The following is a 23,865-nucleotide window of genomic DNA, read 5'->3' as shown; positions in this document are numbered from 1 at the left end:
ATTTCTGCACCGCTGTCTCATTTCCCTGCAGTTGGCACAGTGCTTTTGCTCCAGCGGGGCTGGAACCCTCTCCCTCCACGGGCTCTTCCCGGCTCCTCCCCTACCTCTTTCTGAGGGGACCTCTGGGTCCTAGGGCTCTACTCTACACCGCAACAGGAACAGCTGTTGCTCTTCCCAATGGCCTTACTATCTCTGTTCCTCAATCCGTTTTTTTCCTTTCTCTTGCTCAGCTCTCTTTGGATCTACCACCCTGTTCCACCTTGCTCATCTTGGCCTTCCTCAGCCTGCGTCCTTCTGCAGCTTTTCCCTTCCCAAAGTCTCAGCACTACATAAACAACTAGCATGACATTTCAGTTTCACCTCCTCCTCTCCTCCCCGGAGATTTCCAGTGTTAACAGTGGAATTTTGGGTTTCCGAGATCTCTGCACGTGAAGGCTATTCTCACTGCCAGTGCCCCATCCTCTGCACCTCCCCCCCTTTGCATGTAATGCTGTTTACAACACCACTCTCTGTGCGGGTCCGGGGCGGGGAGGGGGTGTGGGGGGTTGCTCTCCTGCCAGTGCAGATACACTCACTTTCTCTGTAACCCTTTTTCCTTTGTCCCCTCTTCATCCCCTCAGTTACACTTCCACATACCCTCAGTCATGCTTCTGTTTCCCATTAGCAATTACACTTACTTCTGCCATGAAAACCGTTTGTCCCATTCCCCTCAGAACCCACCATTCAAACAGCACAGTTCTTCAGTGTCCATAAACACCCAGTACTTAGTCTCGTGATGAGAGCACTCCATTCTAACAACTGGTCATGTTACTTTATGGACCTTCCTTCCTTAAGAAAAACAGGAACTGTAAGAAGGTATGATAGTTACGGGTCCCCTTCCGATGCCGCTTCTCATCATCTTCTAACTTCCACATTAAGCACCACTGATTGCAATACTTGGTGAGAGTTTCCTTCCTCAGGGTGCCTCCAGGTTCCCCTGCAGTATCCCACCAGTGTGCCAGTGCACATCCCAACGGGGCTTCTTTGGGAATTTCCTTCCCCTGGGAGCCTCCCACGATGTTGACCAAATTCTTCTTGATTCCTCATTTCCTCAGAGTTTCCACAGGCAACCCTGGACACCGCCTACTGATCTTGTTCAGATGTGAACACTTGGATCTCACAGGTCTCACAGAAGCCTGACCACCTTCCTTGACACGCTTCCCCGCAATCAGAAGACAGTACTATGCAAACAGGCTGACCCTCATTCCCTGCAAGGAACGCATCTCACTCACACCACACTCACTCTGATCTTTAGAACAAAAGCCATGGTTTCGACGTAGTCCACAATGCTGACGACGTCTTTGAGCTGGCATCTTCATAAGGCTAGTACATGAGTCAGTAAGCTTTCAGGTTTCTCGGAAAGTCAGCTGGACCTGAAATGATTAGATCCACGGTACGGAACACTCAGCAGATGGTGATAACAATTACACAACCTAGAACTCCCACTCCTATCTCGCTGTTTCCAGAAAAAGGAGGGAGAGCTGTTGCTCTTCCCTTGCGTCTGACTTGCAGGTCCCCTTCCCCAGGCATCCTGTGAGGCCCTTCTCAGAGTCTCTAACTGCAGGGTCCCGTTCTCACTCTTCAGGCTTTGAGACATGCCTTCCAGTTGCACGTTGTGTTCTTTGTTGTGTTGACCTCTTGAGCTCCAGCCCTACGGGAGGATCCGAGCAGTAGCGCAGAAGGAACGGTTTAGAGTGGAAGTGCACTGCAAAGGGCCGGAGGCAGCAGGAGCAGGGAAGTGATCATCGCCACTGTACTGCACTCAGCACTGGTGAGTCCTCTCCTTGAGTAGTGTGTTCAGTTCTGGGCCCCTGACTAGAAGGGGGACCCTGAAAGCCTGCAGTGTGTCCAGAGAAGCGCAGTGAAGCTGTGAGGGGTGTAGAGCACAAGTGTGATGGGGAGCGGCTGGGGGAAGTGGGATTCCTTAGTGTGGAGAAGAGGAGGCACAGGGAAGACCTTCTCCCTCTGTCCAGTTACGTGACGAGAGGTTGTGTTGAGGTGGGGGTGGTCCTCTTCTCCCGTGGAACTAGTGCTAGGATTAGAAGGAATGGCCTCAGGTTGCATGAGGGGAGATTGAGGTTGGATGGGAAGTACAACTTCTCCCAGTGGGTGGTCAGCCGCTGGAGCGGGCTGCCCAGGGAGGTGATAGAGTTCCTGTCCCTGCAGGTGTTCAAGGGACACTGGATGTTGTAGTGAGGGACGTGGCTTAGTGGGAAGGAAATGGTGGTGGTAGGTGGGTGTTTGGACTGGATGATCATGGAGGTCTTTTCCAACGTTGCTGATGCTATGATTGTAGGAGAGGCATCTGCTGGGTGAGTGCTTTGCTGGGTGAGCGTCCCCCTGCTGGAAAGCAGGCAGCTGTGGTCTTTGCAGACAGCCACATCCACGGGGATTGGAGGCTTCTGAACCGGAACCTTGTCTTTCCCGTCTCGTGCCCGCTAAGTCACGTTGTTTGAAAGCAGCACCTTGGTGGCAACCTTGATTTCTGCAGCCTTCTCCGAGCTTTGTGCCACGAGAGCTGTGCCGCTTCTCCCTGTGATGTGAGAGGGTCTGGAAGGCCCTGCAAGAAGTCTGGGTAGGTGATGGCAGTGTCTCTTCCTTTCCCCGCCGGTGCTGGACATAGCGGGGAACGGGAGTGGGGGACATCCCAGCAGTGGATTCCTACCTCAGCAGAACGGAAGGGCTGTTCTGATGGGTGTAGTTGAAGTGGAGTGAGTCTGAGGCTGATGAGAGAAACGAGGGGCCTGTGAAAAAAAGGAGCATGCTGCATTTTGTGGTGCAAGATGTTCTGGGAACTGCTGGTAACAGTGCCCACAGACTTGGATGAATCTTCAGTCGGGTGCAGGGACGCGTAATGCTCATCGTAGATGTCACGCTGACAGCAGCAGTAGAGAGACAAATTTCATAGGGCTGCATGCTTTTTTTTTTCCTTTTGTTTCAGTCCTAGCCGTGGAAGCATAGAAGCGTTACCCAGACCAATTGAGCATTTGCCACCTGGGCTTTCTACCAATGCCATAGGCAGTGGAAGTCAGCATCGCAAGCATCCGTGAGAGCCCTGCAAAAGACTGGTGAGAGTTACCCTGGCGGCCTCCTTTGGCAACCTCAGGTCTCTGTAAGCTCTCAAGCTGTGTCGTAAGTCCTCCCGTGGTGCTGACTCAGCTCTCCCTGTCTTTGGTGCAGGAGAGCTGGTCTTGAACTCCTTCCTGTTTCCTGCCTATCATCTGCTCCCTGCTTTGCCCATGGCCCAGCGAGCCTTTTATTCCTCGCCCTCAGATTTGCACGTGTGGATGAGAGCATCTGCTTATGTACATGTGCACTTATGACAGTGCACTGCACGTCTGCTGCCATTGCTTTGCAGCCCTCGTGTGGTGGAGCACCACAGAGTCCTTTGCTTACTCCCCCCTTCCCGGTGGGATGGGGGAGAGAATTATGGGGGAAAAAAAAAGAAGGTGGAACTCATATGTTGAGAGAAATCTCTTTCCAAAGGTAGAGAAAGGGATAGAAGTAATGGATGCACGCACACACACACACACATACTTACATACATATGAAAGTATGTAAGAAGTGATGTAGAAGCAGTGGCTCAGCACCTCCCAAGCAATGGCCAAGCAGAGGAAGAGAGTGAGATGAGCTCCCACCCCGTCCATAACCCCTTCCACTTGATGTCATATGGTATGGAATATCCCTTTGGCCCGTCGACATCAGCTGTCCTCATTTGGTTTCCTGTCAGCTCCTTCTTGAGAGCTTTGCTGAGAACGGCCTTGGCTCTGTCCAGGTCTGCTTCTCAGAAACTATAAACACGAGAGTGTTCACACTGTTGTAGCATCATAGCAGACACTGAAGAAAAATGGATCCCACCTGAAACTAAGACAGCCCCCCAGTGTCCGTGCAGCGAGCCGTGTGGGGCTGCAGGTCGTGCATTTCCCTGGCAGCATTGGCCAGGGGTGCTGGGGAGGTTTGTGTGCTCAGCTTGGGCATCGCGCTGCTGTGCCTGTCAACACAGCATGCTTCGTGCTCTCCGAGCAGCAGAACAGCGTTTCATCAACAATGTGCCGTAATATTTACTGGAACCAGATGCATTTGTGTCTCTGAGGCTGGGTTTACCCAACGAGCTCTTCTTGACGAAGCTGTTTTGATTCCCTTTGTCCGTGTGCGAGCGGAAGCGCTTTCCCCCCTTGTGTTCTGTCCCACGGTATTACTCTTGGTGGGCAGAAGGAGCTGGTGGATTCAGCAGCAGTAGATTCTGTTGGTTTCCTCTCTGCTGCTTCATCCCTGGAGCTCGCTGCTGCACGAAAGAGTACAGGCGTGTTTATCCCAGGGCTGCTGTAAAGGGGAGCCCGGTTGGCGTAGCAGTGAGCAGCAGCTAACGGGCTGTGCAGAGGAGGGCTTTGCAGAAGGAGCAGGAGTGCCTGCGTCCATCTGTACCCTCAGATACGTTCTGGCAGTGAGGCAGCAGCTGTGGCCACAGTGACTGAATCTAGACTTGGCCTGGGGCTGCCACGTGGCGCTTCCTAGCCCGCTAGTATACCTGGCAAAGCACAGCCACCCTGCACCCAGGGAAGCGTTTGTCTTAGTGTCATGTTTCATGCTGTCTTGTGAAGCTCAGGCACTGGGGGCAGCTTCCCCCCAAAGAAAAGGAGGAGGAAATGAGGTCGTCATGGAAGCCAAAAGGCCAAAATGCGCTCGGGAAAGAAATTGGCAAAGCAGTCTGGTAGTAGTGCTGTGTTTCTCTTCCTTTATTTCCATCCAGGTGCAAGAGATGGCTGCTCTAAGCCGCCCTTGGGTGCAAAGAAGGACCCTAGTGTGGATTTGCCATAGGCCCAGCAAGAGGCTCAACATGACCAAGCGCCGGGCCCTGCACTTTGGTCCCGACAACCCCATGCCAGCTTCTCCAGGATTTGGCTGGGATGGAATTCCAAGCACGCACTGATTTCTCGAACGCTGGGGTGCCCTTTTGGAATCCTGTGGTCTTGTGACGTGGTCTTGCCTCCCCACCTTGTCCGTCCATGGTGGAGCAGCCGGGTGGCCCTTAGTGATGTCATAAGCGGCTAGAATGAGGGGAGGAGCAGCGCGTGCTGCTTCCCTTCATTGGAGCGCTTGAGCTCGGCGTGAGTACGTGGCTTGTTGCACTTGTGCACTGATTGAGTCCCTTTGTCTTCATCCCGTCTTGCGCAGCGCCTTGTAGGTAAGCTGAGACGGTGTGGGATAGACGGGTAGGCAGCGAGGGCTTGAGAAGTGCTGGCTGGCAGAGCTCCTAGGATCATATTGCTTAGCCTGGACCGTCAGAAACCGTTTTCCCCCAGGCCATCACTTCCAAAGCCATCCATCAAGGTGGCATTTGTCCCACGGTTTTTCCCTCGCCTTCTTTGCTAAATTGTGGAGGCTCACTGACCTGCTCTTTCTCCCTCCCCTGCCCACCCTCCGCCTGCTCCCTTGGTGCAGCTTTTGCTCGCGGAAGATCAGAGCAAAGTGACAAGGAACGGCTGCGGTTTCGAGGATCTTCTTCTCCCTTGTTCTGATCTCTTGCCAGGTACGTGCCACGTTTTGTATTGTCACATGGTTCAGCAGCCCGTGTTTAGTCACACCGTGTGTAGTAACACAGCCTCGTCCAGCTGAAATGCAGCTCTGGTCACGTGTGGGTTTTTTCCACTTCCTCTCCAGCTCAACCCTCAGCAGGATGCTGCCTGTAGTGCTGGGAGCAGCTAGTGTGAAGGAAAGCAATCCCTTAGGCAAAGTGCCCTGGCCCCACTCTGTGCAGAGCTGCACAACATGAGCCAGGGGCACAAGCGTGCATGCTTTGGCTGTGTGAGTGTGCCCGACAGCTGTAGGGAGCACAGCGGGCATGCAGGCAGAGGAAGTGCGTGGGCAAGGCTGCGGCAGGCGCTGGTGGTGAGGCTGCTGCTGGGAGCCGGGGGCTGGGGAGCAGCTCCAGCCCCAGCAGTGACACCTCTCCCTGGCCTGCTACTGTGCTCTCAGCGTGCTGCGGGCAAATGCATCTGCTGCTTTGTGCCAGAGTCCCCATCTGCTAGCAGAGGGACAGCGACGTGGTCCAGTGCTGCGTATTCAAACGGCTGTCCCGTTTGAATAGACTGCACAGTGGTTGTTTCTAGAACAGCTGCCTCCGCCAGTGGGCAACTGAGAGTAGTTCTGAAGAAGTCTCTCAATCCAGTGCTGTGTGAACACAGGAAATGTGATTCTTTTCTGTTGCAGCTTGTCGCGCCTGCTGTGATGGGCATTGCGAGCAGCGAGATCAGCCGTGGGCCTGACCGGGCGTTGACGGAGGTACAGTGTGAAGCTCTGCTTGGTCTCTGTTCCCTGACTTGGGCCAGCAGAATGAGCCACAGTTGTGCTCTCCTGCTTTTCAAGAGAGAGAGCATCCTTCCGGCTCTCTCGGTGTCCCTGAAGAGCTGCCTTAAAAGCTTCATTGCCTTGCTAGTGGCATCGAGATGGCACCCTGAAATCCTCCTTGTTTGTCCTCAGCTCCTCACCATGGCCTGTGCTTTCTGTTTCAGCCTGAGAACCAGGGGAAGCCCTTGCTGGTCCAGGAGGAGTTATCTCTTAATATTCCAGCTATTGCTGCTGGCCATGTTATTAAGAGATACGTTGCCCAGGCAGCGGATGAGCTCTCCTTGGAGGTAAGCAGATAAAGAAGGCGTTCCTTGTTGTCATGGCCAGAAGAGTATAACGTGTGAATGCATCAGGAATATTCTCAGACACCTTCAGAATGCCTTGTGAGGTGAAGCCCAGAAGATGCAGGTCCAGATAGGACTTGCACTGGGTTGGATGCAGGGAGGAGTTCAGCCATGTCTAAAAGATGGTTTCATTTGGCATGCTTGCACTGTATTCTGTCTGGTGTGTAAGGCAGTGACTCTTGTACCTCCACGTTCAGCTTTCCGACGGGAAATGCCTGAAGAGCTGCCCCGGTGCAATTGCTCTCAAGCTGTGCACTCTTTGGCAGTGCAGAAGAAGGGTGCCATTTCAGCTGTGCTTTCCTCCCAGCTGTGCTGACGCTGGGATTGATGTTGCAATGTCTTGCAGGTGGGAGACCTGGTGTGCATTACTGCTATGCCAGCAAAGGAGCAGAGCCCCTGGTGGAGAGGCAAGCGTGGCTTTCAGGTAGGCACGAGCTTCAGACTCCTGGGCGCAATTGCAGTCATGTCAGGAACATCAGCTTCGAGCTGCTCTGCCCGCACAGGGTGGCTTCTGGACGTCAACAGTTTCCCTGTGTCGCTGTCAGAGGACTTTCCCTTTGGCTCTGGGCTTGGGTGGGAAACTGTATCCTCATGTGACTTAGAAGCAAGAACCTCTCGTGCTCAATACGCAGTCAGGAGTTCACCATCTCTGTCCTTAGTACAGGCACGGAGGACAGAGCCATCTTCTGCGGAACCAAGTATTGCTTTTGTAGGTCTGCTGTCTGCAAATGCTGGACGCGGATTACTTTTGTGCAGGCTATTCTTTGTTGGTGCAACAGTCGAGGCCTGAGAAACGCTGCATCCAGTATTCCATCACTCTTTCTTTTCTTCTTACAGGTTGGGTTCTTCCCTGGTGAGTGCGTGGAGCTCATTAGTGGAAAACTTCCCGAGGCCCTCATCAACTCAGCGCCAAAGCCAGGTACGGATGTTACATGTGATGGCGCGGGGAAGTCAGATGGAGTCTTCTTCTGGGTGTGTTCTGTGTTGAATACCTCCTTTATCCATCCCACGTTCTCCTCTGTGTTGATGATCCTTCCTGCATCCCACGGGGCGTAGGGCTGCTGTTCTGTAGGCAGTGAGAATGAGGGCTTGGGCAAATGCTCGAATCCTTGTAGAATGCAGTGTTGGCAATGTTCTTGCCGCTTTGACGTGCTCTGTAGCATGTGTTTCCGCTCAGCCTGGTCGCACTTAGCCCAACCTGAAATGAACTGGTTTCTTCCTTTTGTTGTGCAGTGCGAAAGAAGCGTGGCAAGCTCCTCAGCTTCCTTCGTTCCTTCGTGAAGGCCCGCCCAAAGGAACCGAAGCAGCGGGAGATGGAGAGCGAGAAGGAAGGGGTGTTTGGCTGTGACCTGGGAGAGCATCTTCTCCACTCTGGCCGTGATTGTAAGGAACAGCCCGTTCCTGAGAGCTTCCTCCCTCTGTTGGGCATGACAAGATGAAAGAAAGGGAGATTGTGTCTAGCAAGGGGCAGGTTGATAGCGGTGGAGAAACGTGAAATGGGAGTTGATGGCTGCAAGGGAAGCTGAGGCTAATGCTCATAGGAGGCCGGCACACTTGTATTTGCTTAAAGCCAAAGGTGTAAGCCAATCCCACGCTAGCCTGAAAGCAAAGTGCAGTGTCTCTGGCTTCCCCAGAATTAATTTCTGCAGGCTGCTTGGCAGGTCCTGGCATTTCTTGAAAGCCAAGAACACGTCTGTGTTCAGTTTTGTCCCCGTCTCCTGGCTGTCAGAGACGTCTGCTACAGCCTTCTTTCTCCTGTGAGGAGGAAGCATGCAGTAGCCCGGCTGGGCTTAGTGGATGGGATGTGACAGGGGCAGCGGCTGAAGCAGGACTTGAATCAGGAGCTCAGCTAAGCGCTGGCCCTTGTTCTGTAGTCCCCCAGGTCCTGCAGAGCTGCGCTGAGTTCATTCGAGCAGCACGGCGTGGTGCAGGGGATCTACCGCCTGTCCGGCGTGGCGTCCAAGATCCAGAAGCTGCGGTAAGAGTGCTTCTGGACTGTATGTTGTCTTGCTTTGGAGTTGTTTTCCTCTTTCTCCAAGCCCTCTGTTTTTGTGTCCTTCTCTCCAGCCATGACTTTGAGTCGGAGCAGATTCCGGAGCTCACCGTCCGGGACATTCACAGCGTGAGCTCCCTGTGCAAGATGTACTTCAGGGAGCTGCCGAGCCCTCTGCTGCCCGAGCAGCTGCATGGCAAGTTCTCGGTAAGCACAAGGCAATGGCCTTCACGTCCCTCTTCCCTGGGCCTCTTGGCATGGCCTGTCACATACACACACGCCTGCGCACCTCATGGTCTTTTTTTCTGATTTTCTGTTAGCCCCATGAGGTAGACTCGCATGTCTCTGCCACATCCTGCAGCATACTGATGCCACTTTTGGTGCTCATTTTTGGAGATGGTCATTTCCGTATTCACAAAGCTTGCGAGAATTCCCGTTCTTTTGCTATTCCCCAACTATTTCTGGAACGGGAATGGGATTAATAGCACAAGTTCCTGGGAGATGAATGCCCACTGCAAGGAGCTGAGGTGCACAATTAGTCAGGCTGTAAAGCAGCCCAGTGCTTGGACTGCTTGGCCTTGATGGCACCAGCTGCGTGCCGCTGTGTTCCCCAGCTTTTCTGCCTGTTGGAAGGCATAAAGTCCGCCTCGGTGCTGAGCAACAGCGTTCTGTCTTGATACTTGCCGACCCTGCGGCAGGTATCTCTACTGTTCTGTGTCTAAATCCCTCTCTGCTTTCTTCCAGGATGCTGTTTGTGCCGGTACAGATGAGGAGCAGTTGGTCAGAATGCAGGAGGTCCTCCAGCAGCTGCCTGCGCCTCACTACAGGTCAGAAAACTGCTGCCCTCAGTCTGGTGAGCTCAGCCCTTCTGCATTTCAGAGGGCGATGATGTGATGGCAGGCTTTGTCTCACGCTCGCAACATGATGCCTGTGTGTGTGTTGAAGTGGTTGCTGGCTCCTTGGGGTTGATGGATTGGGTCAGTTCATTGGCACGGGGGCACGGCTGGTGCAGCTGATGGCTGCCTCTGTGCTGTGCTGGGGCATGGTGCTGCAGCACCAAACCTGGGAAAGCTTGATCTACTTGCTAGAAGCAAGAATAAGCAGTGGCATGAAGTGAGGTTTGTTTGGTGAATGTGAGCATGGCGTGCTCAGTGGTGCTGAAGGTTTGGCTCTTGCTTTCCAGGACACTGGAGTACCTGATGAGACACTTGGCTTATCTCGCTGGGAGCTGCTCCATCACAAACATGCCTGCTAAGAACTTAGCGATTGTGTGGGCTCCCAACCTCTTCAGGTAAACTTCTTTTTCCGTCTCAGCACAAGGCTTAGATCTGTTCTCCCCACGGGCACACTTTGGAGAGGAGGACAATTTGTGCTCTCTTGGTTTTGGCAGATGGGGCTGGTGTGTCCTTGATCAGCCGGGAGAATGTCTTCAGTGGCATCAGTGCTTGCCCACTGCGGAAGTCTCCAGAGCCCAACTGGACAGCCTTTGGCTGCCCAAATGCCCAAACGTGGGGAAACGATCTCGGGTCAATGACTTCTCCAATCTGCCTTTTCTACAGATCCCAGCAGAACGAGGCTGCCTGCGCCAGCGGAAGAGCTGCCTGCGTGGAACTGCAGAGGCAATCGGATGTGGTGGAATTCCTGATTAACCACACCGATGTCCTCTTCTGCTCCAGCTCCACGTCAGGCATTGGAGATGGAGCAGGTGAGCGTCTTCCTGCATGAGCTTTGTCTTGATGAGACACCTTGATCAAATGCAGGCCTTCTCCAGGATTGTTGAGCTATGCTTTTGCTATCGAGGGGCTATCGATGTGCGGCACCTCCCCCAGAACTGTGATGGCTGTGCCGCTGCTTTCTGATCCGCCCTCTTAGCTGTGGTCTTCCCTTCCAGGGCGCAGTTCTCCATCAGGGCCCAAGTCTGTGCAGGTGTCTTCTCGTGCCACCAAGCTGCTCACCCTGGAGGAGGCACAGGCACAGAGGGGAGGCCACAGCAGCTCTGCCGCACTGACACACATCCAGGACATGGAAGTGGAAGAAGGCCCCGCAGCTGCGCGGGGGAAATTCCACACAATCATTGACTTTCCATCTGAAAGGTAGAGAGGACTTTCTTTTCCAGCAGCTTCCTATCAGACTTGGTTGTTTGGGCTTTTCTGGGTTTTTCCCCACGATTGCTAGTGCCAAAACTTGCAGAAGCTACGTGACGCTAATGGTGCGTGTGGTGGTGTACTGAATGTCCCCTCCCTTTGGACTCTGAGGTTCAACTAACACGCAGTTGCCCGACAGGCTCAGTTTAGCCACCAGTGGGGGCCTTCTACTAATGTCAGAGTCAGAGATGCTTTTGAACTCCCTCTCTGGCTGCATGGTTCCTCAGCAAGCAGTTACACCTCCAGCTCAATCAAAGCCCTCCGTTCGATGCTGTCCTGGACAGCTGTGCAGCCTCTGCTCGCATGCTCTGCATCTGGGTTGACATGGCTGAGGGGAATGTATCCAGCAAGACTCCAGGGCTGAGCTCTAGGAATGGAACCGTCCTCAACCGTGTGAATCAGTGCGAGCTTCTAAGCTGTGTTTCAGCAGGAACCAGGCAGTGCTAGGAACAAGCAAGTGTTGGCAAGAGCTCAGGGCAGCTCTTCCCTCACCCTGCACCATGCACGACTCACACCGCTCCCTCTTTTCTCCCTCCAGACCAAGTCCACCCAGCAGGGTGAAGGAATCCCCAGCGTGCAGTTGGTGTTCCTGCTTCAGGCCCAGAAAACCATCTTCTGTGGCCAAACGCCAACTGCAGCGCGATGCCAGGGAGCCCTCAGAAACAGAGGTGGTGGTCCTGGCAGGTAAGGGTGCACATCCAGCTGTCAAAACCCTGCTTGTCAGCGCCATGGAATTCATGCTTGGAGTCCACACAAAAGAGAAAGACAAACAACAAAAGCACAACAGTTCCTTTCGAGGCAGTGCTCCTCCTGTTGCTATTGTCCTATTGGCTTTGTCCTGCTGCCACTGCATAACAAATCTCAAGAACCACTCTCATCATTCAGCTTGTGCAAGTTTGCCACTAACTGTTTGCCTGTGTATCTACTCCTTCCTAGGTGAATTGAGCCCTCGTCCACGCAGAAGAGCCAGAGCGTATAGCGATGGCTCACTGTGTGCTGGTATCAATGCAGAGCTGCTAGGAAGCAGGAATCGCTGCAGCTCGGATGAAAGCCTTCCATACAACATCAGCGACGGAATGAAGGTGTTGATCCAGGTGGAAGCCCTCATCTCTCCCAGCTGTGCAGAAGACGCTGACCTGAGCCTGCCAGAAACAACGCTGACCGAGCTGGACTGTGACGGGGCACCACTGCAGTGCAGCCCAGCCCAAGCACAGCCCGAGTGCCCCGACAGCAGCAGCTCCATGCAGGAGCAGGTCAGCGTCAGCCAGGAGGAGCCGAGCCTGGTGGAGGGGGACGTAGAATCAGAGCTCCAGTCCCAGGCACCGGGCAGCAGCACGAGCTCTGAGCCCCTCTCTCCTGAACAAGAAAGGATGAGTCCCATGTGTACACCGGACCTCTCACCAAAAGGCCCTCCTGGCATTTAAGGAATAAAAGCACGCTGGTGCTGGATCAACGCCTTGACTGCCTTCTGAGTCTTCATTCCCAGGGATTGGGATGGATGCAAGCAACAGCAAGGCAGCTCATGTTGCAAGGCTATGGCTGTGGGCTGTGCGTGCAGCAGAGCTGCGGGTTTGTTCCCATTTTGTCTGGCTGTGGGATGCCTGCAGCGAGAGCTGTGCTCCCGTAGTGTATGGTAGCAAAGAATCTCCAGCATCCGGAATGCTGCTGATGATCATGCCCAGCTTCCGTGCTATGGCTGTGGCTTTGTGATGCTTTTGAGTGAGGGATGCCTCGGCTGGTCTCCGCCAGCTCTCTCCTCTCTCCCGCCGTGTCCATTCGTGGCTCCCAGCTACGAGCTGGCCCTGCAGAGCATCTGCAGCCCTGTCAGCATCACCATCCAGCTGTGGCAGGAGGAGCTCCCCCTGACCGACGCCAGGCAGTACTGTTCGGTCTGCAGGTTAGCTGCAATTTACCTGTAGGTGGCTCTTGCAGAAGAAGACTCAAACAGCAGAGCGTTTTCCTCATCTGCATCATGTAAATGCTACAAAAGCAGAAATAACCCAGGAAGCTGTGGGTTTGGGAGTCTGCATGGACATGCAGTGTCTGTGTTTTCTGGTGCTCTGCCATCCTTTTTGTCCTTCTCCTTGCTTGTCCATATGCTGCTCAGGATTGGAAAGCTGCATGTCCCATAATTCCCCAGAACCCAACTTAGGTGAGTGGTTTCCTGAACAGGTAAGGACCGTGTAAATATACAAATCTTTCTCATTGCACAACACGGCAGTGCTGCCAGGCTTTGTTATGGCTCTTTAGGGCACCTTGCAGGCTGTGTGACATTTTCCTCTCACCTTTCCCTTTCTTTCCCCAAGGTTTTGCCTTGCTTTGCCCTTTTATTCCTTCTACCTTCCTCTGTGTTGCTCAGGTGTTGCCATTCTTCAAGAGCGTTATCCAGTTGTGTTGCACTGCACCTCTTCATGCCTTGGATCTCTCTCTGGAGCACAAGAGCAGATTGAGGGGGGGAGCTGTCGAGCAGATTGAGGTGGAAGTCAAAGACTCAAATCCAATGTTGCGAAGCCACTGCGGATGCCAAATCCCTGCACGGGAGACCTGGCCGTGTGCAGGAGTTACTGCAGGATGAGGAGCTGCTATTGGTCTTCAAGCAGGTAGGAGTTTGTTATCCACGCATAATACTGTATGTATTTGTTGTTGGTGTTTTTTTAAAATCAGTGCCAGTATGCAGTCTGATCCGATGTGTTTGAACAGTGTGGTGTAAGGATTGTCAGCTGAGAACAGCAGCAGAACATGGGGCTGTTGCAGGGGGAAGGCGTGGGGAAGGAAGCGGGGAAAGGAAAGGGAAAGCCTGGAAAAGGAATGGGGAAGGCACGGGGTGAAGGAAGGGGGCAAGACACAGGGGAATGAAGGGGATAGGACAGAATACCTGTAGAGCAGCCTAAAAAGCAGTAACAAGCTCTGGGAGGACCGTAGAGTGCCAGATTCTGTACTGGGTGTTTATCTGTGTGTGTACGTTGTCACTGTTTGTGCCTGGCTGCACTGCTCCAGCCCAGAGCCCGCTGCCTGCAGCTGCATCTTTGCTTCCTTCCCTCCTGCCCGGAGCCCCACGGGTGCTCCCACAACTCCCTTCCCACCCCCAGAATGCCAGAGCAGACACCTGGCAGTGGGATGGAGGAATCCCAGCAGCCCGTTTTCCTTCTGCCTGCAGCTCTCTCCTCCTCTGCCACACAGGGCTCCAGACTGTCCAATGGGAAAGACGTGGGGGAAAGGGAGTGCTGGCAGGAGCGACTGCTGCGGCTGACTGGGGAGGCTCTGCATCCCACGTGCCCTCCTGTGCTCTCTCTCCAGCTGCAGGAGGGCCAGAGAAGGGCAGATGAAAAGCTGCAGCTGAGCCTGATGGACCTGCACAGCTCTCGGGCTGTCTTCCAGAGGTAGCTGTGATTTACATTAGGTAGCTGTGAAATACATTAAAGCACGAAGAAGACAGAGGCTGAGTGAACACCAATATGGCGCTCTGCCTTCTGCCAACGTGCTTTAATTTTGTTGTCGTTAAATGTACTGGGCAGTTAAATTGTGGCATGTGAATATTTCAGAACAGTGCAACAGATGCTGGCAAAAAGCAATTTTTTTATCTTTTGTTTTTTATTATTATTATTAATTTTCTTTTTGTAAAGCTCTTAGCACGCCCTCGATCCCGTCGAGGTTCTTTCCGCGGTCTCTGCCGCCACCTCGTGGCCAATGCGCGGAACTGCCGCTGTCCGCTGCTCAGTCCTGCAGGCGGCACAACGCGTGCGCGTAGGAATGCGGAAGTGGCTTCGTAACCGCTCTGTGCAGCTCATCCGCCGCTCTCTATTGTGATTAGTCCTCCAGGTCCCGGCGAGCATGCGCCCGACAACTCCAAATCGGCAACTGTTGCTCCTAAGCGCTCCTGCCGGTTCTCGGACCGCCGGCTCAGCGATCTCCTCCTTCTAAACCAGGCTGCCCCTCATCTATTTCCACTAGATGTTTGATGCCCGAGCCCATCACGGGAGCGGACCGGTTCGGCTCACAGCTGCCCCTGAGCGCCCGGCGCCATCCAAATTGCTCTCTGCCGCGGCGGACCAACAGACGTCCCCTTCCCCCCGCAGCCCCGCGCCGTCCCCCGGCCGTTTCAAAGCGCTCTCAGCAGCAGCGGAACCCGAGCGGCTCGGAGATGGGCGGTCGCGGTACGGGCGTGAAGCGGCCCCGGCACCGCAGCATCCCAGGACCCGCCGGGCTCGGCACCGCGCTGCGCATGCAGCACCGCGCACACAGCCCCGCGGCGCACGCGCACTGCCGCTCGGAGGACTGAGCGTGACGGAGATCGGCGGATGCGCCGCGCAGAGCGACGGCGACGTCCGCGCAGCGCTTCGGCGCGCGTCCCGCTGCCTGCGGCACCGAACGTACGCGGCCGCCGTTCCGCCGATCCGCCACGCGGGGGCGCCAGAGACCGCGGAAACACGTACCATCGTGCAGCTGAAACACAAACATCTGCCGTTCACTTGTGTGAACCTCTGTGTATGTATACTCTTTTGTACAGACTGCTGCTGGCCTGCTTGTGTTCAAAGAATTTCCACTGAAGTGGACTAAATATTTCTGCGGAATTGTATGCTTTTTTTTTTTTTTGGCCTTGATCACCTGAAAGAAATGGATGAAATGATGCGGGGAGTTCAAGTACAATCAAATGTGAAAGACTATCGAGAGTGGGAGACCTATTTGGAAAGTAACAAGAAGGGGAGGGAGAACACGTCTGGTAGTAATAGCTTGGTGATATTAAGTTGGTACAAATTAAGTGGGACGCACTGATGTGTGCTGTATTCTTACCCACATCAACTTGGGTAGAATCTAGTTCAGTGTAACGTCGCTACACTTGCCATATTATGCTCTTTAGGAGCGTGCAATGTAGAGGAATATGGGTAAATGTCAGTGGGGGTACCTTCAGAACTACCACTACGTCAGTGACATTTGGTGTTTTCCAAAGCATGAATCTTGTCCACACACAGTGCTTCTGTAAATGTTGGTATGGGTAAGTCTTGCAGTTCTTTGCTCCAATGCAGGTGCTATTATTAGCAAGGATTTTGTGCTTTGTTTTAAGGACATAAACACTTTGTTTGTGTTTGTTTAATACATAACTAAGCTAGAATCTGCTGTACATGCACTTATTCAGCAGCGAGCCGTGTCGGTACTGAAGCGAAGGCAAGATGAGCTGGAAACGGAATCTACTTATATGCAGCACCTGACAAGTTAGTATGAAGTTACCAGTTACTTTCTTACTGAAATCTCATTCTTTAAGTAGAAACACGCAGTTAATTCTTGGATTACATTTTATATTCATGTGTAATGTTTTCTCCCTCCCTGTTGTCAGTGGGCATACTGTACTAGATGTCCTAGTTGAAATCCTTACCCAAGTAGGACGCGTAGTATCACTTCTCCGTGGTAGAATAGTGAATATAGCATGACCAAATGCTCGGTCAGTTTTGAATTACTGATCTCAGTGGCTGTCTATCAGTACTTGAAAGGAGAAACTGAGTCAGTTTTCCAGTAGATATTAGGTTGTTTGGGACGCAGGCACTGTAGAACAGGAGGACAAAGAAGGATTGACTGATAACTGGCAGCAGCTTGAGAAGAGTGAGCTCGGGGATGTAGCCCTTTCTGGTTCTAACTGGTGTGCAGGTGGGGTGGGTGCAAAGCATGCAGACTCTGAGTGTGTGTGCACTCTGGGAAGCACAGCTGGAAGCGTCACCACGAAGGGCAGAGAGGAAGGGTGGATCTGGGGTCCCTCCCTGTGCTCACTCAGGTGCTCACCTCCCGGTTCAGGCTGTGACCTGGCAGTCCCCCTGCACGAGGGAGCAGCCACAGCTGTCCTACAGTTCACTGATAATATTGACTGTGCTTTACACTGGACACTGAATTTTTCATCAGGAGGTTTTACTTACTTTGGTTAGTTTCCAAATGAAGAGCAGAAGCAGAATCAGTGTTCTGCATTCACCTCTTTGTCTTGTTCCTGACTTCTGGTAGCTGGGAATGGCAAACCAAGTAATGATGGACTGGAGAGTGATGAAAAGATGAAGCTTCTGATAATGTGTGAGCATCGAAGGTACGTATAATTACATCTAACTGTAGTAAGTGTGTATCTGCTTCCTGTTACTTACACAGGGATGAAGGTAAATCCTTGCAGTTACTAAGCGAGATGATACACACACGTGCAAAAATGCCTTTCCTTTCCAAAACTCAAGGTACACGGAAACCATCTGTTTGTTAATGGAGGGTTTTCTTCCTGCTGATTGGAATCTGAATGTTAATAGGTACTATTAATTTAACATAAGTTGAAGTGAGGCTGTTCACGAAACTGAAAGTAGATTTTTCCCTGCTGTTGGAATAAATGATATTGTGATTATATATAGGAATACATTGTTGTGATTATTGCATAGATGACGAAAATAGGCAGGTGGTATTGTTGCTGGTGGGGTGGCAGTGGGTACATCAGAACATCTAACCTACCCTCTGTTATCAGCGTAGGCCAGGTGCTACATTTTGAACGTCGGGGTCTGCTGCTGACCTTAAGTTACTGGGAGCTCTGAAACCGTTCCAGTTGCATTGGTGCCTTGACTCATCACTGTTTAGGCACAGGTAAGGACTTAAGAGTTTAACTGGTTGAAAAATGACGTAATAAAACTTTCCTTGAAGCAAACTGTTAACCTTTAACGTTAAGTAATGTCAATAATTACATACAAGAGGTATGCTATGCAAATGATAGGTATAAATATAATTTTCTTGTTGATTTTTGCATGCTCTTATGGTATGTGGTGCCAGCACTAACGTTTTTTAGCCCCAGTGAGACTTGGATGCAGTCACAGTTTCCATGCAAGTTGTTGCATAAGCTACATAGAACTGAGATGATGGACTGTTGAGAGCGCAGTAGTTTCTTACAGACTACCTCTGGCAGGGATAGTATGGAGTACCATGTTAGATGTTTGGTGTTTCAGGTGGGGGGAGTTCCTAGTATGAATGTGGTGAAGTGAAGGTCGTTAGAGATGCTTTTAATGTCCTTTGGCAGCTCACAAAGTACCTTACTGTTACAGTCTGTGTCTCTAGGGTTGCATACTTACTTCTGCTTCCTCACTGTGTTTCCTTAGGCTATTGCTCTCACCGGGTGTTCTTAGTATATCACTGAGCTTTCTTTTACGTATGTACATGGTGAATAACTCACCTGAGTTCATTACAGAATGCAGGACTTGCAGGCGGCAGCTGAGAGAGCGTTCACAAACAGCTGGTCACCACGAAGGCATGCCGAGTGATGAAGAACTGGCTCTGACAGAGGTGACTGAATTCCAGAAGAGCAAAGGTTGGTCAGGATATGAGAGCAAAATTCCTCCCATATTGAGAAGGATTTTCAAGGGAGAGTGAAGAAATACTCCTTTTGAATGGTATATCGTTTATGTTCTACAGCATAGAATTAATGCATTTAAACAATTCTGACCGATGCCTTAGGAAGAATAGGTAAGATTGTAGGCTTCTTTAGTTTAATCAGTTTTTTGTCCAAAGTTGGAATGTATTTCAAATTGAGATTTGAACTGCCTTAGTGAGCAGGTCACGAGGAGCTGGGAGAGGCACGGTGCGTATTTGCTGAATAACAGAAGGAGGATTTTCCTGTCTGAGCTTTTAAGAGACATACAAAATATGAAATGTAATGGGTATTTAAATCTGTGCAGTTGTTCAAAACCGCAGAAGTCTTTTTGTGGTCTTCTGTATCTTTTTTTTTTCCTGAAAAAGGCTTGGCCAGAGTGCAGGATCGGGGCATGCTGCTTGCAGGGAAGACTTCTGTACAGGAGCTTTGCCGTGGGTTATAGAGGCATTCCAGAGCTTGAGATAAGTGTTGTTAACTAGAAGGAGGACATCTTTTCCTCTTGTCAGGTTGCTTGCATATGAATCACTTGCATCTTTATTAACGTGGAGTTGTTTGCTGACATTTTGACAACCCTACCCTCTGAAATCTAGCTTTACATTCAGTTTTACCTTGCTGCTTTGGTCCATTCCGTGATTAGAATCCATGTAAAACTGTTAAATGAGAATCTTTTGGTATCATTGGATATATTTCTGCATGGAGTTTTTCTCTCAATCCTGACAGCTGAACAACTAACGGGAATGATCTTTCAGCAGAATTCTACAGACCTGAAAGAGATGCCCTGGTTCAGAGCTGTAGAAGAATTCAGCGATGCCAAAAAGCCGTCTGAATCAAAAAGAGATGATGATCCTGATGAAGAAGTTTTGCCTAGAGTGACTGAAAGAACTATCCTGCCAAAAATTACAGGTATATTAAGGTTGTCTTGAGGACGTTCACTGCAGCTGGGTAATGAAACCTTAAATAAGTGGTAATGTAAAATTATGTTGATAGTTACAATTACTTGTGTAAGGTTACTGCAAGTGAAAGGTTTAGCTTTTTGAATGTTTGCTTCCTTGAAACTAGAGCAGATAGCCACTTGGATATCATGAATGAAATAATTCCTGTTTTTCAGCATTTGCCAAGAATGTGTGGGATCCTTTATCGACTTCACAGACTGAGAACCTTACACAGCTTTGCGATAACGTGTTTAAAAAACAAGTCCTGTCCAGAAGGGAATGCAGTCAGGCAAAACAGGTAAAGGCTGTTGTGGTAATGGGGAAGGAAGTTCTTGATGCAGTGTATGCATTCACTGTAAATATTCACTGTAACGTACACTTAGCCCAGTTCTGGTTTTATTCTCATGCAAACCTGGGAGTTTATCCAGCATAAAGTAGGTGAAACTAAGTTGATGTTTAGGCCCTTAGTATGAAAAGAAATAATAACAAACGTTTATGCAGTCGCCACACTTGACTTCAGGAAGAAGCTTTAGATAAGATTCTGTTTGTACAGTAGCTTTGGTGCTTTGTTGTGTTTTTTTTTAATAGAACCTCATAGCTGGAAAATACATTAATCTTGTTTTCCAAGAGGATTTTGTTTAAAAAAAAGAAAGAAAGAAAGAAAGAAAGATGGTTAAAGCTGAGACTTGCTCACAGGTCTTTAATGCAGTCGTGATCTTAGTGTCTATTATATACAGTGGCTCCTGCATTCAACTGAATTAGCATTTTGCTTTTCCACATGAACAAATGTGCCTTCTACTGTTTCACTGTAGGAATAGTTATCAAACATTAATGTTTTTTAACTCGTTCTGACAAGAGTAACTACGCAGTCAACTTGGTGCTTTTTTGCTCCTGTAACTAAAAGCTTTCATAAATGGAAAGATCTTAGTTTATGGGGCACAGCCCAGAGTCTGGTTTTGTGATCGTAACTCAGAGTATCTGAGGGCTTGTGTTATTTGTGGTGGTCTGTTCCCCCTTCTACTGCTGACTCCTCCTTTCTTTCCTGAAATAGTTGATATTGCTGGTGCTTATTACTGGACGCTATTAGAGAGAGGATAACTGGTAAGAGTCTGGTAGGTGTGGGGTTAAGACACAGCTGGGAGAAGAGTGTTGCTAAGCCTGATGCAGCATGTTTGTCTGGTTACAAGCAGTGCTGTTCTGCTGAGAATCCATTAAACACATACTCGAGTGTTTCCAACTGCTAATTCCATTGGGTATTGCAAGGAGTTTCAGTTAACAGCTGTTTCCTTAGACCTTTGTTCTGGTTGTCACTGCTGAAAGAATCCCATAGTTGTAATTCATCGGTGTTTAAGAGATGAATTGTCTGCTTGTCTTACTTTCAGGTCAAACAAAATCCTTATTTCCTCTTCCTCTTTTTCTGACCAGCACTGTGGAAGACAAATCTTCTCCATGTTCAAAATTGCAAGGCAGATGGTTTTGGTCAGCTGTTGAGGTAAAGAAAAGACACTGATCTTGTCTGTGAAAATCATTTTAGTTAAAAGGAGATTGTAGTCTTTGAGGAAATGTATCTTCAGTCAAATCTGATTCCTGAGAGTTTAATGTATTTTAATAGGAAGGTTAGCTGTTTTCGTCAGTGAGCTATTTATGCTCACCCACCTCTGATACGTAGTCAAGAGACTTTAATTTCATCATCTGTTCCTGCTAACCTTCCATGAGATCAGTCATTGGCACTCTGTGGATAGGTCTGTTTCCTCAGTATGTGCATACAGTGCCCATGTTGCTCTCGTAGAGTAGAATCCCTGCATGTGCGTGTAAGCGTATTAGTATAGCTTTATTCAGTCTAAAGTGCTGAGTTAGGAATGTCTGAATGCCTGTGATTCAATTCCCTCTTAGATTCGTTTCCCCTATGAGTGTGTTTGGATTCGTACTAAAGATGAGGTTTAGATGCAGGAAAACACATTAACGTCCCAGTTCCCCTGCTGTGTGTGCTAACAAGGCCATGGTGATAGTCCTGCATAGGCTTCCTGCTGCCATGTTGCACATTCCTGTAGAGAAATCAGGGAATTTGGGAATGTTGAGGACTTGCCATATTCACTCCTGGGGCAAGCTGTTGTGTAAGGGTTTGTCATGGACAGATGCAGAGAAGACAAGAGGGAGCTTAGTGCTGATACCTGGCAGACACGAAACAGACATAAGATTCTGGTATCACCTTCTGAGACTGTGTATTGCCTGACTTAAATGTCCTGTCAAATACATGTTTCTAAAAGCGAGACCAGTGGTCTTCCACTGCAGATTGAAGTTTTCTCCTTTCAGTTTGTTTTCCATCCTCACTGTCAGGGTTCTCTTTAGAAGTGGTGATGTGCAGAACGGTTGAAAATGTGCTTGTGTTGGATATCTTCTGATAGTTTGCCACTCTTTTTTCTGGAGTGAAGTCATGAATTCGTTTACCCTAGAGTAAGTAGTACTGCGGGTCATGTATTAAACTCTTTGGATCTGTTCAGCAGCTTATTAGTGTGACTTATCTGTGTTTGAGACTGCCATTGTGCAGCCCCTATTGGTGCTGTCTTTCAAAGCAGGTGATCATCTGCAGGCTGCCTATCGGGAATGTCCTCTAAACCATGCCCAGAAATTGTATGGGAGAGTACTCACAAAGGGCTGGGCGAGAAGAGGACAGGAACTATTTTAATGAGGAAGTACAGTTGATGAGGTTTTGATGTTTGTGCCATCATACAGTCTAACTTTCCTAGCAGCTCATGGAGTCAAAAGGAAGTGTCCTGCCAAACACTCCAGAGAAGTATGCAGTAGTCGTGGGCTTTGCGACTGCTTTCTGACTGGTGACTGCTAAGATCACGTACTGTGTCTGTGTGGGTGAACTACCTTGAGGTTAACAGTTACCTTGACATTAACCATTCTGTGTTGAGGGGGAGACCAGCCATGTTCTTACGCTGGGCTTAAGTCTTTTTAAATAGTCATTTCTACAGTGATAACAGGTAACTGAAGACAACTCTTGCTAACGAATAATACTGAGGTCAAGTACAAAAGAATCTTTTTGCTGCTATGGACCAAGGCTATCAACCTTACCTGTGTTGTGAGGCTGGTGGCGTTTAATCTTATGTAGCATATGCAGTAGTGGTTGTTCTTTCATTCTGTCACAGATTCTCTCCAATGTTCACTTAGAATTGGATCTCAATTGCTGTTGATCCCTGTTTCTTGCTGAGCTTGGTGTCTTTGTACACGTGCACACCTCTGGTGTCTTTGTACATGTGTACACCTTCAGATTTGACCACTGGCTTTTCTCTGAAAAAATAAAGCACGGCTGTTTTCTCTTCTTGGGAGTTAGCAAATTGTTAACCAATTGGAAGGGTGTCATGCTCTTTCTTTCCTTGGGAGTTGTTGTGTGTATGTATGAGGGTACAGCTCATAGGCACATGTAGAATTAATCTACTTCAAAATATTATTTATGATCTGTAGTTTTTTAGTGACTAATTGGCAGTCAGCTTGGAGAGAATAAATCCTGTTTTTTGAGTACTGAGATTGGATGGACATGGTATCTTTTAAGTTTAAAAAGGAGGTTCTAATGCACCCTCAGCAATCAAATGTGCATGTTCTTTTCCTTCATTACTGCAGCTGCTCTCCAAGGTTCTCCTTTGGGATGGGACTGTACAGGAAGACACAGTCCGTGGTGTGGGACTGAGCAAGCTGCTGAATCGTTGCCTTCTTCTGAACCTCTTCAACACACCACCAGGGCCAGAAAACATAGAGAAGCGTAAAGAGGTGAAACGTCTTATTTCCATGGGGACAGATGTAGTCTGAAGTGTAATTATTTAAAATTTAAAGTTGTTTGTTTCTTTTTTGATGACCTTGGTGTATAAAAGAATTTCAAAGCAAGCATTGGTTCCTAGGCTTTAGGAATAACTGCTTAAAATGATGGTTTTGTTTTTTGAAGAATGAACACTGCCAATAATAACTGAACTAGCCAAAAGAAGAAGTCTGCCAGAAGTGGTGTGACTTAGTGTTATTGAAAGCCTTTTTTTTTTCTTTTTTCTTTTCTTTCAGAATACTCTCTGGGTGAACAGGTGGTTGCATGCTTCCCAGAAAGGTGGTTCCAAAATCATGGAAGTGGGTCAACTCTCCCCGAGTCAGTGAACTTCTGCCAGCATTTGCTTCAGTGAGCACGTCTGCTTCACAGGAGTAACCACAGGTAACAAACAACATGTTCTTTGGGATGCAGCACTTGCTCATATTCTTTATGTTAGTATTTCTTTTAGGGACGTGGCTCAATGGGCATGGTGGTGATGGGTTGACAGTTGGACTAGATGATCTTTGTGTTTTTTTCCAACCTTAATGATTCTATGATTCTTAAATTCCTCAAGCCTCATGCATTTAACACTTTCAGTGATGTACTTCCAACATCTACGTACAACTAAAGATGCAATCCATAATGTAAAATGGATCGCTTTTGCAGTACTAGTTCAGGCTAGTTTGAGGCTCTAGACGTTGGGTGCAGTTAGTGGTCAGTGTAGCTCAAGGCACGTTTTAGCTTTATTGATTTTGAAGTCAGGTGTGAATGTGTTGCTATGTCAACTTGTTTTTGTAATAGTGATGAAACTGAAGAAGTTGTTCTCCTGTTGGTGAAAGTCAAGGCTCTGCGTATTGCTGAAGAGCTCACTGAAGAGTGCAAACAGGAACA

The 23,865-nt window shown here is 49.7% G+C and overlaps 1 protein-coding gene and 1 long non-coding RNA gene across 2 annotated transcripts in view; both read left to right on the top strand.

The window, feature by feature from the left end:
- The window catches only part of LOC112530732 (intron Large complex component GCFC2-like), a gene marked incomplete at both ends in the record, with an annotated part of 218,229 nt that overhangs the window by 145,003 nt on the left and 49,361 nt on the right, over positions 1-23,865 (top strand). The window contains one exon of the mRNA XM_040656105.1: positions 19,352-19,473. Coding sequence (XP_040512039.1) covers positions 19,352-19,473 — 122 coding nt within the window. The remainder of the gene's footprint in view (positions 1-19,351; positions 19,474-23,865) is intronic.
- LOC121108430 lies at positions 20,130-23,438 on the top strand. The gene is made up of 3 exons (XR_005842937.1): positions 20,130-20,276; positions 20,601-20,667; positions 23,232-23,438. It is a non-coding gene; the product is annotated as an uncharacterized LOC121108430 (long non-coding RNA).

This window comes from Gallus gallus, chromosome Z, assembly GCF_016699485.2.
Source record: "Gallus gallus isolate bGalGal1 chromosome Z, bGalGal1.mat.broiler.GRCg7b, whole genome shotgun sequence".
Lineage (NCBI taxonomy): Eukaryota > Metazoa > Chordata > Aves > Galliformes > Phasianidae > Gallus > Gallus gallus.
This window is presented reverse-complemented; position numbering and strand designations above follow the sequence as displayed.